The following is a 14,889-nucleotide window of genomic DNA, read 5'->3' on the forward strand; positions in this document are numbered from 1 at the left end:
AACTCCAAAGATTAATGTGTTATTCCATGCAGCAGCAATAAGAACACAGGTAGAAAAAAAATGTTTTACAAAACACAGAAAAATACTTCTCGGCACACAGTCTGGGCTTGGAGTGCAGTGTTGTCTTGGTCAACTTTAGAATGAACAAAGAACCTTTACTTCCATCTTCACCAAAGGTGAAGGGGGAATAACCCCTTCATGCATTAACTAGCCCCAAGCTTGCTAGCTACATTTGACTGAAATTTCCCACAAAAGTAAGGTTCCTCAAGGAGCTGTTTTGGTTTTTAACATGTTCATCAACAGACTAGATATGGGGGAGGACGGTTAGAGGCCAGACTTGCTGGTGACACCACATTGTTCAGGTTGGTAAAATTAAAAAGAATTGTAAAGAGCTCCCAAAGATCTCTCAAAACCGAGTGAATGGGCAATAGCAAACATGGTTTGTTGTAAGTAAATGTAATGTTAAGCACATCTTGGCAAATAAAAATAAATCCTAGCTGCATGCATATTGATGGAGTCTGATGTAACAGGAATGGGATCTTGGGATCATGCTGGGTAGCTCGGTCAAAACACTGTGCTAGAGTACACCAGCTGTTTTTAAAAAAGCAAATTTCAGGCTCGAGATCATTAGGGAAGGGATAAAAAAATAAAAGTTCCAATATCATAGCAACTTTATAAAACTCTATGGTATAACCAGAATATGAATACTGTGTTTGGTTTTTAATTGCCATATCTCAAAAAGAGTTGCAGAAAAAGTAACCAAAATGATCTCCACCCCCTGCCCTATTTCCTGCCTTACGGGTGGCATCAAAGCCCATATATCGCTGGTCCCCTCTCCTGGGTCACTCCCCTGGTCCCCTGGCTCTGCCATGTGCACTTTGGAGCCCTGCCAATCCCCGACACATGGCTGCTAGTCACAAACACCCGTTACTGGAGAGCAGCAGCTGGAGGAGGCTACTGCCCTCATGTACCACGAGACATGGGATTATTGGAGGCTTCTGCTTCCCCAGCACGAGAAACAGAATGCTGGACTACACAGACGATTCATCTAATCCCGCAGGGCTCTCTTAGTCTCACAGGCTCCCCCCTTCCCGCTAGCCTCCTTTCCCTCCCTGCTGGAGTCTGGATTTGACACCCACATTGCTACCCCCTCTCTCGTGCCATTTCGATGGGAGACAATGGTGAGGTCAAGGAATGGTGGCTTTGGGTCAGTGTCATGTGAATTGATCCCTTTCAGCAGAAACCCACATCCTATCCTACAGAAGGTCAGGCCTGGCTGGGAACAGAGGCTGTCTTTCTGAGTGGCCTTTTCCGTTCTCTCGGGGGAGTGGGGTGGGATTGGCTTCCTTCCATTTGCTTGCTGTTCCATTGCCTTTTTAGGCTTGAAAACCCAGGCAGGCAGAGACTGTAGCATTGATGGCAGCTCACAGAGCTCAAACAACATTATTCAGGGCAGACAGGGTGAAGCCTAAGAAATGGAGCTGGAGCTGCCTGCTAGCTCGGGTCCTTATAGGGGCTGAGAAGTGCAACCCCCGCCCTGCAAGTTGCACTTCCACTTACATGTATGCAAAGGGAGGAGGAGAGTCAATAATCCAGGGAGAATCCAGGGAGCACGCCTGCAAAAGATGAAGCCCATCTCCCAAACGGTTCTTCTGCCCTTGCAAATCTCCCCTGCAAAAAGGAATGGCGCGGAAATGTTGGATTGGTGTCTCTCGTAAGTCTGCCCTTGTGTCCCTAGACTGTTGGCTCATTTTATTTCGGTGTCAGGGTGCCTCCTATTTCATAGGGCTGCCTTTTTCAGGAGAAGGGATGGGATTCTTTTTTGCTGCAAGTCAGTTGGGGGAGCTGAAAACACAGAACTGCTGTCTGGTTGCTGGTGAGTGAACTGATCCCACAACTTCTGCCAAGGGAAGGGAACCCGCCATGCAGCCTCTTCAAGGGACTTGTCTGAGCCAGGGAAGAGGAGGTTGCTCTGCTTGTTCATCCCCAGTGCAGCCTCCGGCCCTTATCCTCTGACTACAAGCCCACAAGCCGCAGTGCTCACTCCCATGTGACATCTGTGCGGTGCATGTGTGGGGTAGAATCCTTTGGGCTCTGGTTCTGTGGTTGGGGCTCACATCATGTGAGCAGCAAGTGGCAGCTAAGACAGGAGCCAACAATCCCTTCTTTTTGCTAACGACAACAAAGTAACTGGAAACAAACGTCTTCACATTGGGGAGAAACATGCAGGGCATTTCTAGACCAGCCAGGTCTATCAAGCTGCCCCCGCTGCGTGCCAAGCAGATCAGACAGAGGCTGCTATTCAGAGTCAAGTCTGAGTAGGCAATGACGGGGAAACCAGTCCTGCAAGTTGGGAGCAGAAGACTCTCTTCCCCAGAGCAGTTTTAAAATAAATAAATAAAAACTTTTAAATTAATACAGCAACAAATGACGATATAAAGGCAGGCATTTGTACAGCACTTCTAACAATGTTAAAAGGTATCAACACTCCTGAAGCATGGCAGAAGGGGCAAGGCTGCCAGCTGTGCCAGCCAAATGCCTGTCATTTCATTGGTGAAAGCTGAAGAAAGCCAGGCTGACAAATCTGCTGTGAGCTGTTTCTGTATTATGCCTGTCTTCACCTTTCCTTTCTCCTCTCCCAGTTTTATTTGATTTCCTTCTCTCTCAGACCTTTGCCAGCATTATATCCTAGTTTGTTTTGAGTGGCTCCAGAAATGTCTTGGGCTCATCAGCTCACTCCATTGCCTCCTGGTCTCAAGAGCCGCAGTGCACAAACTGGCCAGGTCAGAGTCCTTGCATTTGAGAGGCCTTCTTACTGTTTGATCCTTTCATCCACCTGCCCTGTCACCCTCCCTCCTCATGGGACTGAGCGCAAAGATCTGCTGCAGCTGCTGCTGACTCGCCCAACATCCCTATCATGCTGCCAGATAAGCTCCATGCAAAGGGGCAGAATGCCATTAGTTCACTTCCCGGGCATTGTTGCTATTTTTGAGTGGGACTCATTCACATACCAGCAAATTCAGGTTTGGAAGCTCTGGCAGAACAAAACAGCTTCCCTAAAGGAAACCGACAGGAAAATGTACTGGAAAGTGTGCAATAACAACAACAAAGGCTTTGACGCTACAACATCTAACCTTCCCGCAAACAAATCACATTAAATATCCCATGCTGTCTAATCTCCCTGCAAACAAATCAAGATGAATGCTCAATAAACAGGTTGTCTGGAAGTGCCCACTGACATTGCCATGCTTTTGTGGCCAAGTATGAACCATGAGTTCAGAGCTCAGCCACAAGCAGCTGTTCTCCTGGCCTCAGCTCCTGCATCTGCAATGTGGGAATAAGAATAGTGCTTTTCCTTGGAAGGGTGACTGAAGCATGTGAAGTACTCTGAACAACTGGATACATTCTTTGTATTAATGCTGTATGTATTAATTATGAACTGGATGGGGGTGAAGTGTGAGGGGTAGCAGGGCCCCGGGCACACAATTTTTGAGTGGGTGCGAACCAGGCGCCTCCATACAGGTGACCCCTGCATGGCCCGTCCCAGTCTCCCATTTCTGCCCACGCATTGGCTGGCTCCCCCCTGTGCAGGGGGGGGCAGGCAGCTCAGTGCAGCCCCACTTTGCTCCAGTGCACACCCATCCCAGGCACCGGCAACCAACACTACGTTGCTGAATCTGGCAATCTTTGGCCCACCTGTGATTCTGTTGCAGGAAAACTGGCTCTTCAATTCCAGACCCGGTGTCCATTGCTGGAAATCTGCCGCTGCCTTTATTATGCCCCCCACCAAGAAAAAGTTGTCCTAAGGCAAAGAACTGGATAGTTCTGCTCTGCTTGTGCTGCACAGCATAGTTCAATAGCAGCATAGCAATTGCACTATGCCCACGGCTCCATCGCAGAGCACACGACATCAGCAATAAAACCAGTGCACATGTGTGTGTGCCTGTATAGACTGCAGGCTTCTGATCCAGGGTTTGGAGCTCCTGCAATTTCCTGCCAAACTCTGCTATTCTTTGTGCCTTCAGTGGGATGCTGAGCTGTTGTTTGCCGGCAGAATGGGTGAGTCTTGCTGTCAGGCAGGCAGCCCTGAGTCACGAGCTGCTAACAACAAACCGGTTGGAGGACCGAGTGGGGGGCGAGCCGAGGCACGACACGCCTGCAAGCCGCTGCTTGAGCAGGCCCCTTGGCTCACACACATCCAGGGCTGGGCCAAGATGTTTTGCTGCCTGAGGCAAAGGACAAAATGGCACACACACACACACACCCTTTCGATGTTCAAAAGGCAACCAGACAGACAGCTGGATCTTACCTTGGCACTGGTGACAGGACTGCATGCTGCACTGCCCCTGAGGGCAGCAAGCTAGACCAGCAGGTGTAGAGCTGGCTATAGGGCACGTACAGGTCTTCCCCACAACACCTCATGGCTCCCCAGTGTCTGCCAGCGGAGGCGGCTGCTTTATTCTGCCCATTGTTAGGGCTGCATGGCTACGGGGCCCAAGCGCTGCAGAAGCCCTGGGAGGAATTCCACACATCTCCCTGACATATCTTTTTTAAAAATAGTTTTTTATTAAATTTTCTAAATTACATTTCAGAATATTCATTTAAACATCCTTGAATCAATGACTCCCCTTCTTCTCTTTCAGTGGTTCGTTTTGCATACCATACAGCGCTGCGTATTTTACATGAACTAAACCATTCAATAATCCATTGTTACATCTATCAAATCTTATTTACACTGAAATTATCTTAATGTTACCAGCGTTTTTAAATGAACACAGTTTTTACTCATATATTCCATAAACATTTTCCAGTCTTCTTTAAACTTGCATTTTTCTTGTTCTCTTATTCTGTGTGTTAAATCTGCAAGTTGCCATTCTTCTTTGGTTGGGACCTCACTCGTTTTCCATTTTTGGGCTAACAAGACACGGGCTGCAATAATGGCACACATAAATAGTCCTTTTTGACACCTGGGAATTTCCCTCTGAATTATCCCCAACAAAAAGGACTCTTTTTGGAAAGGTACTTTTGAACATTTTTTCCAGTTCATTATATATCATTTCTCAATATTCTTTTACCCTTTTACAAGTCCACTACATATGATAAAACGTACCCTCAACCTTGTTACATCTCCAGCACTTATTTTCAAAGATAATTATGTAAAGATCTAGAATGAAATAAAGAGGGATATGGAGGTATAGGGAAGGATGAATTTATCTTTGTGGCGAAGGATCTCGATGATTAAAATGAATGTATTGCCAAGAATGCTATTTTTTCCCCAATCAATACCGTGGTCAGAGGAGCCAGAACACTTTAAGCAATGGCAAAAGGATATTTCTAAATTTATCTGGCAGGGGAAGAAGCCCAGAATTAAATTTAATTGCTAACAGATGCTAAAGAAAGGGGTGGGTTCTCTCTACCACATTTGAAATTATATTATGAAGTGTCCTTCTCTGCTGGCTACGGGAATGGATAATGTTAAAAAATACAGATGTATTAGACTTGGAAGGGCATGATCATAGATTTGGTTGGCATGCATACTTAGGATATGGGAAAACGAAGGTACACAAAGGGTTCCTGAACCACATTATAAGGAAATCAAGTTATATGGTACAGGAAACATATTAAAATTTATTAGAGAATAAAACGTCATGATGGCTTTCCCCACTTGAAGCAATATCTGTTAAAAAAATTAACATGAAAGGAGAATGGACAATCTATAGAGAGCTGTTAACCGAAATGGAAAATCAATTGAAATTGAAAAAAATTCAAGATATAAGGCACCTATTAACGGACTGGTTACAATATCACCAATTAAGTGACATATTTAGGAGCAACAAAGGAGTGGGCTTTGGGAAGGAATTCTCAAGGTTCAAAAAATAATTATTGGAGAACAATGAGAAACTATTATCAAGAATGTATAAGCTACTGTTAGAGTGGGACACTAAGGATGAAGAAGTTAAAGCTGTAATATACACTGGGCAAAAGATGTGGGTTATAATATACAATTTAACTTATGGGAGAAGTTGTGGAAAGAGGATTTGAAATTTATGGCTTGTTGTACATTGAGAGAAAACTAAATGAAAATGATGCACTGTTGGTATTTGACTCTAGTAAGATTACCAAAAATGTATAAAAACACCTCCAACTTATGTTGGAAGTGTAAAGATAAAGAAGGTACTTTTTACCACATCTGGTGGACATGTAAAATAATAAAAGACTTCTGGGAAATGATATATAATGAATTGAAAAAAATGTTTAAGATAACGTTTATCCAAAAAACCAAAAGATTTTTTACTAGGGTTAACAGGAGATGAAATACCAAAAGATTTAAAAAGACTATGTACGCAACAACAGCTGCAAGACTGCTACTTGCCCAGAAGTGGAAGGAAGAGAAAGTCTCGACCAAAGAGTGGATAACCAAGATGATGGACTATGCCAAAATGGCAAAGATGACCGTGAGGATCAGGCCCCAAGATGACAAGAAATTCAGTCAAGAGTGGCAAATGTTTATAGAGACCACTGTGTATACATATAAACGTTAGCAGGATTGTTGTAATACTTATAATGTACTGTAATATGAATTAAGGTAAAAAAGGAGATAAAATGGATTAGAAAAATGTAATTAGATGCAAAAAAATTAGGGAAAATTGGAAACCAGAGGGGCAGGGGGAAGTCCGAGGGATCTAAGTAATCCCAGAAGTGTAGAAATTGAAAACGATGTGAATGTATAAGAATATTGTTTTTAAAAATGAAAATTATATATATGTATGTGTGTGTGTGTGTGTGTGTGTGTATAAAACTTGGTCTCTATGGACTGTCTATTAGCTAAAATTGTGGCAAATAGTGTAATAGTCGCAATTCAGTAAAGAATCATAGAATCATAGAGATCACTGTCCTGCTTGGGGATCAGGGTAACAGAGGCATCCTTCCATGATACAGGAATTACTCCCGTCTCCAATATTCTATTCATGGTATCTTTAAGCGGTTCGATAAGAGCATCCTGGAACTTTCTGTAATAAATTGCTGTAAGTCCATCTGGTCCCAGTGCGTCCCCATCTTCATTCTCTGTATTGCCATTTGTACTTCCAATATTGATATGGGTGCATTCAAACTTATCTGGTTTTCTTTGGATACTTGTGGTATGTTACAGTTACTCAAATAAGATTCCATTTTCTTACACTCCTCTTTACCACGGTGATATAGTAACCTATAAAATTTTCCGAATGCTTTCCTTTTTTCTTTTGGGCTTGTCAGGTGTTTATCCTCATCAATGATATTATTTATTATGAATAATAATAATGTATTAACTGAAAATTTGGAAATTACAAAGGGCACAAGACAAGGTTGTCTGTCGTCTCCATTATTATTTATCATGGTCCTGGAAGTCCTGTTAAGAAATATGAGAAATGAGGAGCAAATTAAGGGAATTCGAGTCGGTCGGAATGAATACAAATTAAGGGCCTTTCCAGATGATCTTGTTAAAACAGTGGAAGAACCTTTAAGCAATGCTAAAAGAGCACTTGAAATAATTGAACAATTTGGGCAAGTAGCAGGTTTTAAATTAAATAAATACAAAAATGCTTGTAAAGAATATGAATCGGGATTTGAAAGACAAATTGCAACAAGAAGGTATAGAGGTGGTTAAAAAGGTAAAATATTTAGGAATATGGCTAACATCTAAAAATATTAATTTGTTTAAAGATAATTACATACCAGTGTGGAATGGCATCAGAAGAGATTTAGAAATATGGGGAAGAATAAAACTATCCCTGTGGGGTAGAATTTCTGTAATTAAAATGAATGTGCTACCAAAGATTTTTTTTTCTATTCCAGTCAATCCCAATTATAAATGGACAAAGCAATTTTAAAGAGTGGCAAAAAGTAATTTTAAGATATATCTGGCAAGGGAAGAAACCAAGAATTAAATTTAAATTACTTACAGATGTAAAAGAAAGAGGTGGCTTCGCCTTGCCAAACCTAAAATTGTATTACGAAGCCTCTTATCTGTGCTGGCTCAGGGATTGGATTTTATTAAAGAAATCAGATCTATTAGATCTCGAAGGATATGATAACAGATCTTATGTTATGATAAAGTAAAAGTAAACAAGGGTTTTTTGAACCATATAATTCAAAAATCATTATACGAGGTATGGAATAGATATAAGAGTTTGTTAAAATGTAAAACACCATGGTGGTTATTGCCATTGGAGGCTACAAGTGTAAATATGGAAGGAAATTGGGCCACCTATGAAAATTTGGTGATCGAAGTAGACACATAGCTGTCAACCTTCCCTTTTTTTGCGGGAAATTCCCTTATTTCAGCGCCGTTTCCCGCTGCTTCCTGCTGCTATCCCGGATTGTTAGATATCCCGTAGACTGTCCCCGGGACAGGTGAGGCTGCTGATCCCTTATTTTCAAATCTGAAAGTTGACAGCTATGAGTAGACAATCAGTGGAAATTAAAATCTTACGAAGAAATTAAAAGCTTAGTGAAAGATTGGTTGCATTATCATCAAATAAATGAAATATTTAAAGAAGATAAGAAAAATAATGGGTTTGAATCTACAAAATCCAGGTTTGAAGTAGATTTGTTGAGTTCTAAAATTAAAATATTGTCAAAAATGTGTAAACTACTTTTAGAATGGCATGTGAAAGATGAGGAAGTTAAATCAGTTATGATACATTGAGCAAAAACATTGGTTATAATATACAATTAGAGGATTGGGGAAAACTTTGGAAAGATGAATAAATTTTACAGCTTGCAGTTCACTTAAAGAAAATGTAATGAAAATGATGTATGGATGGTACATAAACCAGTGAAGTTGGCAAAAATGTACAGACTAAATAATCAGTGTTGTAAATGTAAAGAAAAAAAGGGTACCTTCTACCATATGTGGTGGGTTTGTAATCCTGGGAAATGATATATACTGTAATGAACTTTTTAAAAATGTTGAAATATACATTGTAAAGAAACCAGAAGCCTTTCTATTGGGTGTTGTAGGTAGAGAAATACATAAGCAAGATAAAACATGGTTTTGGAGTCCTTTTGAAGCCCAAAGGTGATCTATTCTGGAAAAAGAATTGTGAATAGAGAAGAAAAATGCGAATTGGCGTTCTAACGGGTGCTTAAAAAGCCATAGGTCAATCAAATCAAAGTTGGACACCATATTAAAGAACGCAATTGGTAGTTTCCCTTCCTTTGAGTCAGTTTTCCTTACGGTTCTGTCGTCATCAAGGAAGACCTGACATATCTTTAACCTGTAAAATAAGGCACCCATCCCTTGCTCCCGCCACACCCAGATTCTGCCTGGAAGTGCACTGAGGAATCCAGAAACGGAGTGCCAGTAATAGCGCCTCCCCCTCATGTGGAAGAGCTGCAGAGCCGAGAACGGCTTCCCAGAACACCTACGTGGTGCCCCCCCCGCTCTTTTCCTTCCAGTCCCCCCCCAACTCACCTTTTCCATGAAGTCCACAGCCTTCTTCCTCTTCCACAGCCTTCACCTCTTGCTACCTTTGCGGCTCTTCATCCTTGCCTTTGTCAGCAAAGTATCTCAAAGGAGGGACAGCAAAGGAAAGATATCAAGGGGTGAATCCAAGGAAATGTCCTTAGACAGTAAATCGGGAAGGAGGAGGACATGGGGCCAAAGGCTTGTGTTGCCAGCAGTGGGTGCTTGTTTCTGAGTTGTACCACTTCTGGTGCCAGCTGAAGAGTCACATAGTTGAATGCTCCGCCATGCCAGGGGAAAAATAAAAATCCCCATACACAGAAAACATGAATGTGGGGGGCAAGGCTGGCTTGTGAGTGCTCTCCTGGACTTATGACTGTGTGCAGATCTGTTTGTTCACATTGCTTTCAATATTGGGAGCACTTTAGTTCATGTGAGTCCCCACCTGCAATTCTGAAGTGGTACAGTCCAAACATCTGCAGTTTGTGGGAATGGTGCCAGAGTGAATAGTGTTTCACCCCGTTGATCTCAGCGTGCGTCTGACTCGGTGGGCTTTCGATCTTCGCGGGCCTCTTGGCTGGGCTGTCGGCTGCAGCCCATGGAACTGAAGGGTCTGGCCCTGCCTCTATTATTAGGTTGCAGCAAAGCACACAGCTGCTCTTGGCGCCAGGTGTTGCCGGGACAAAGCAGCCGCCCCCCTTCCCATGTTGCCATGGGGCTCGGCTCCTTCTGAAAGGCAGAAGTGGGAAGAGGTTGGCTGCAGCAATGGGGGAGAAATTGCCCTTTGGATTCTTAGTTCACACTTTCTGAAAATAATACGGGAATTTCACAATACATGAAATTCACATTTATAAACATTTGTATGCAAATAATATGTACAGTGGTACCTCGGGTTACATACACTTCAGGTTACAGGCGCTTCAGGTTACATAGGCTTCAGGTTACAGACTCCGCTAACCCAGAAATATTACCTCAGATTAAGAATTTTGCTTCAGGATGAGAACAGAAATTGTGCTCCAGCGGAGCGGCAGCAGCAGGAGGCCCCATTAGCTAAAGTGGTGCTTCAGGTTAAGAACAGTTTCAGATTAAGAACGGACCTCCAGAACGAATTAAGTACTTAACCCGAGGTACCACTGTACAAAGATGCTTATAGTAGGGGGAAGTATGCGTAAAAGAGCAGGTGTGATTATTTTAGCTATTTATTAAGCAAATGTACAAACTACTTTGCAGCATAAAGCCACTGAACTGGTGTACAGAGTGAATAACAGACAATGTTAGTGAAAATACGACATACAAATGCATTTGGAGAAATTGTTTGCAAAAAATATGTGCCTCAGGCCAAACTGCATGCAAAAATGTGTTTATTAGAAGAAATCCACACTAAAATGTTGATGAATTTTCATGAATACTCTCTCTCTCTCTCTCTCTCTCTCTCTCTCTCTCTCTCTCTGTCTCTATATACAATGCACGCACTTGCAGAAATGTAGTGGAATTGAGCTTAAGACTGGAGAAATAAGAAACTGAGAGAACCTGACCCTGACAGATTTGTTGACCACTAATTGGGGGGTGTAGGGGGTGTCCCAGTTGATCGCTTTAGAGCACCAATTCCCATGGTGCTCATGTCAGCCACTAACTCTGAGTGCCTCTCTTCTCCCACAGTTGCAACAGCTGGTCCATCTCCTGCCCCTCATGAAGCCTGCCCTTTTGAAGCAGGGCCTACAGCAAGATCAGAGGCTTCAGGTGCAGCCCGGGAAAAACCAGCAGGAGGCGCTCGCTGAACTTGACCTGGAGGTGAGAAAAGCAAAGGGGGGTGAGGAAGGCTTCGACCGCCTTCGTTCCTTGCATTTAAAGCACTATGAAGCCACTTTAAAGCATCGTGGCTTCCGCCAAAGAACTCTGGTTTGTTAGGGGTGCTGAAAGTTGTCAGGAGACCCCATTCCCAGGGTGCTTTAACAGTCAACCCCTCTTACCAGGGAACTATGGAAATTGTAGCTCTGTGAGGGGAATAAGGGTCTCCACACCTTTAACCAATGACAGCTCCCAGAATTCTTTAGGGGAAACTTGTGTGTTTCAGGCGGTATCATAGTGGTTTTAAATGTGTGGTGTGAATTGCACTTATTGGCCTTTGTCAGTGCAGAAGGTTGTGCAGTGGGGCAGAGCAGCAGCAGCGGCAGGGAATCAACAAGCAGAAAACATGGTCCGCTGGAGTGTGCAGAGTCCAGACTGACAAAACGGACGGACTTTTGTTGATGTGAAGTGGCTGCAATCTCCGAATAGAACTTGATTTAGTAAATTTGGAGACTTAAAACAGGATCCAGTGGAACATCTGAATGGGCGGGGGGGGGGGGCTTCCATAAAGAAGGTACCCTGCAGATGCCTCTTCCGCCTTGTGGAGATGGGATGAATAACCTTTGGAAGGGCCTATGGAGACCCTTCCCTCTTTGCAGCAGAATGAGGAGTCCGAAGGTGCTGCAGACCCAACTGCCCCTCCAACAAAGCTGGGTGGGGCTGCCTAGAAAACCACCTTGCGCCCCCTAATAAATCTCACATCCTTTTCTTGTCGGTTTGCCGCACTGATGCATTATTCTTTAGGTGGTTTTATCTCTTGCCCTCAACTGCCTCCTGGCAGTTTAGAGCTACTGTCCTGCGCTCCATGTCTAAGTGACATTACTGCTCATCTCTTTCCATTTGTAAAAATCCAGCTGGAAACAAATTTTAGCTAGCTAACTGGTTTTCAAGCATTTAACCTTCAGGGACACATTTCCACGTGAACATGCTTGCTTGCTGTGGAACAGCCTTTGCTCATCACTGCAGATTATTTGGGGGAGTTGTTCCAAAGTCACATTCTCAGTTCCTGTGGGGTGATGCCCAGGCCTGCTGAGTCTCACTGTTGAACTGAGACTGTATCAGAACAGTCCCAACACATGATGGAAGGAGACTGGAAGACCTCAGGGCAGTACTGATTTTAGGGGCTTCCAAGTGCTGTGTCACCTGATGTCATTGTGACATGGCATGATTGACAGGTGAGTGGGGTCACCAACTCTTCACATTTGATGTACGGGTGGGGGAGGATGGGAAATCAGGATCTATCCCTCTGGCCAGACCTAGCACCTGGCACTTGCTCTAGATGAAACTTATCCAACCCATGTCATGCCTTCCTTGCAGAGGAACCATAGCTCAGCTGTAGATCTCAGAGCGTCTGAGGTCCAGCCTGGCATCTCCAGTTAGAAGGTGACAGAAAAGACCTCTCTCTCTCCCTCCCTCTCTCTGCCAGAGTTTCTGGGGAGCTGCTGCCCATCAGAGAATACTGGGCTAGATGGACAAAGGCAGCAACTTCCAATGTTTATTCTAGATGCTTTTATGAGGTGTTTTCGGAATATTTTGCAATTTGTCGACATTCTTCTTGAATTACTGGATGCAGTATGCACAAAGCCAGACTTTTCTTGATGACGTACCTGTACAGTGAGGTGGAACATTTTGATCATATGAAAGGGTGGGAAATTGTCAGCTATTTCATTAATTTTATTCTATGGAGAAGCATCTTTTCTCGCCTTGTAGATATAAAATAATAGCACTTCACAAAATAATTGGGACATGGCGAATTCCAGCTGCAAATATTTTGAAGGGGAAATGACAAAACAGCTTCCTCCTGAAGTGGTCCCAACTCCCTCATGTTTTGTTTTGTTTGCGGGTTCATTCAGCAACATCTCATTGACACTCTGTGGTGCAATACATTGCTGCATCAGTAGTGGATTTATACTAGACTGTCCACACATCATTCTTCTGTATTAGTTGTCCTGAGATGCTTCCCCATTGCTGCTTGGAGGGACAGTTTTGAGCTATAGCGCAACAGAAGTGGGACAGTCGCCACCTCTGCCCCAGAACATCTGCGCTATGAAATGTACAGGATATCAGCCGGAAGCTACAGTATACACACTGACTGAAAATTAAGTAGTATTTGCACCCAGAAACTTTTGCAGGCACAAACAGTGTTTAAACTAGAGTTGCATACTGTCACGAGCACAAATAATCATGAATGTACAATGAACGGGAATTTGGGAGGGGCCCCCAGTCTGTGAGAGAACACATCCGCATGATCACATAGTCGGTCGGTTAGATTTTACTAGGTGCTGATGTCATGGAGCCAGAGCAGTGGGGTACCATACTTCCTGCATTCACATTGATGGATGAACATTTTTAATCCCGTTTCACTGGCCTTCCTGAAAATTCACTGCCATGGATGCGAGCATATGGGAATCAGTTTTGTGTGGAGTGGATGTTGTTGTTGTTGCTGTTAACCCCTCCATACTCTGCATCCTCCCTCCCATTTCAGCTCAGTCTTATAAAGCCTCCAAAGTTTTTGCCTAACCCCATTAGCTGGTGCTACATCATTTTTCTATCAGATGTTTCATCAGGGTTGAAGAGAAGGGCCAGGGCGTTCTAGGGGGAAGATATATCCAGCTGCGAGAGGTTTGCTGTTAAGGGGTTTGTTTTTACAGGCCTACAAAGGATCTCTTTATTTCTCGCCAGCATCAGAAGTTTGAAGTGAGGTCCACGTGGCCTTGGAGCCGGGGCCTCTGGCAGGAGGCATCAAAGGGGGAGAGGAGGAACTGGAGGAGTAAGAAAAAGCGCCTCTTTATTGCCAGCCACTGGGGCTTGTTTGCAAAGGGAAGCCGGGGAACAAGAGAGTACAGAACAGCTCTTTGGTGCATGGCTTTTAATTGCAGGCTGAGGTTGAAGGGAAAGGAGGGCAAAGTGTTGGGCTGCCGGAGCAAAAGCAGAGAGATAAGCAGGCAAAGGGAGGGAGGGAGAATGTGCTTGGGAAGAGGGACTGCCTTGCGCTGCCGCACGGACAGGCGCACGCTTGGGTGCAACCACCTACCAAGCCTTGAGCTGGATTTGAGCCTAACATTTCGCGCATGACTAAATGGTGCCAAATCCAATCTCATAATGACTTCGTATTATTATTACTTTTAATTGCATTTATATCCCACCTATTTCTCCAGGATCCTCAAGCTGCTGTATATGGTTCTCCTTCTCTTCAATTAATTCCCACAACAACCCTGTGAGTTAGGCTAGGCTGAGAGGCAGTGACTGGCCCAAGGTCACCCAGGGAGCTTCATGGCCAAATGGGGATTTGAACCCTGGTCTCCCAGGTCCTTGTTCCATACTCTTGCCCCTCCACTTCACTGACTTGGACAGTAAGTGTTCACTTTGTTCTTGAATAAGTTATTTATCCTAATTTTCCCTTATTTTGTTCATTTATTCAGATTTTTTTAGCCCACCCTGCAATAAAGGAATCTAAAACCATAACAACAACATTTGATAATAAAGGAAAAAGCAGTAACAATCAAAACAGCATCCAGTAGAGAAATAACAGTCTCACCTTATACCTGGCCTATATATTAACACCCAGAACCCGGGTGTGACGGAAGTCCAGCCGT

At 43.7% G+C, this 14,889-nt stretch overlaps 1 protein-coding gene across 7 annotated transcripts in view; it reads left to right on the forward strand.

Moving 5' to 3' along the window:
* The window catches only part of FAM178B (family with sequence similarity 178 member B), a 175,894-nt gene that overhangs the window by 121,051 nt on the left and 39,954 nt on the right, over positions 1 to 14,889 (forward strand). For 5 of the 7 annotated variants that reach the window (XR_014551799.1, XM_083629330.1, XM_083629331.1 and 2 more), the window contains one exon: positions 11,105 to 11,236. Coding sequence is in view for 6 of the 7 variants with exons in the window: in XM_083629330.1 (XP_083485456.1) it covers positions 11,105 to 11,236 (132 nt within the window). In the remaining variant the exon portion in view is untranslated. Of the gene's footprint in view, positions 1 to 11,104; positions 11,237 to 11,577; positions 11,716 to 14,889 lie in introns of those variants that run through there. The other 2 variants (XM_083629332.1, XM_083629333.1) reach the window with 2 other exon arrangements.

Source organism: Podarcis filfolensis, assembly GCF_964270895.1.
Source record: "Podarcis filfolensis genome assembly, chromosome: 8".
Classification (NCBI taxonomy): Eukaryota; Metazoa; Chordata; class Lepidosauria; order Squamata; family Lacertidae; genus Podarcis; species Podarcis filfolensis.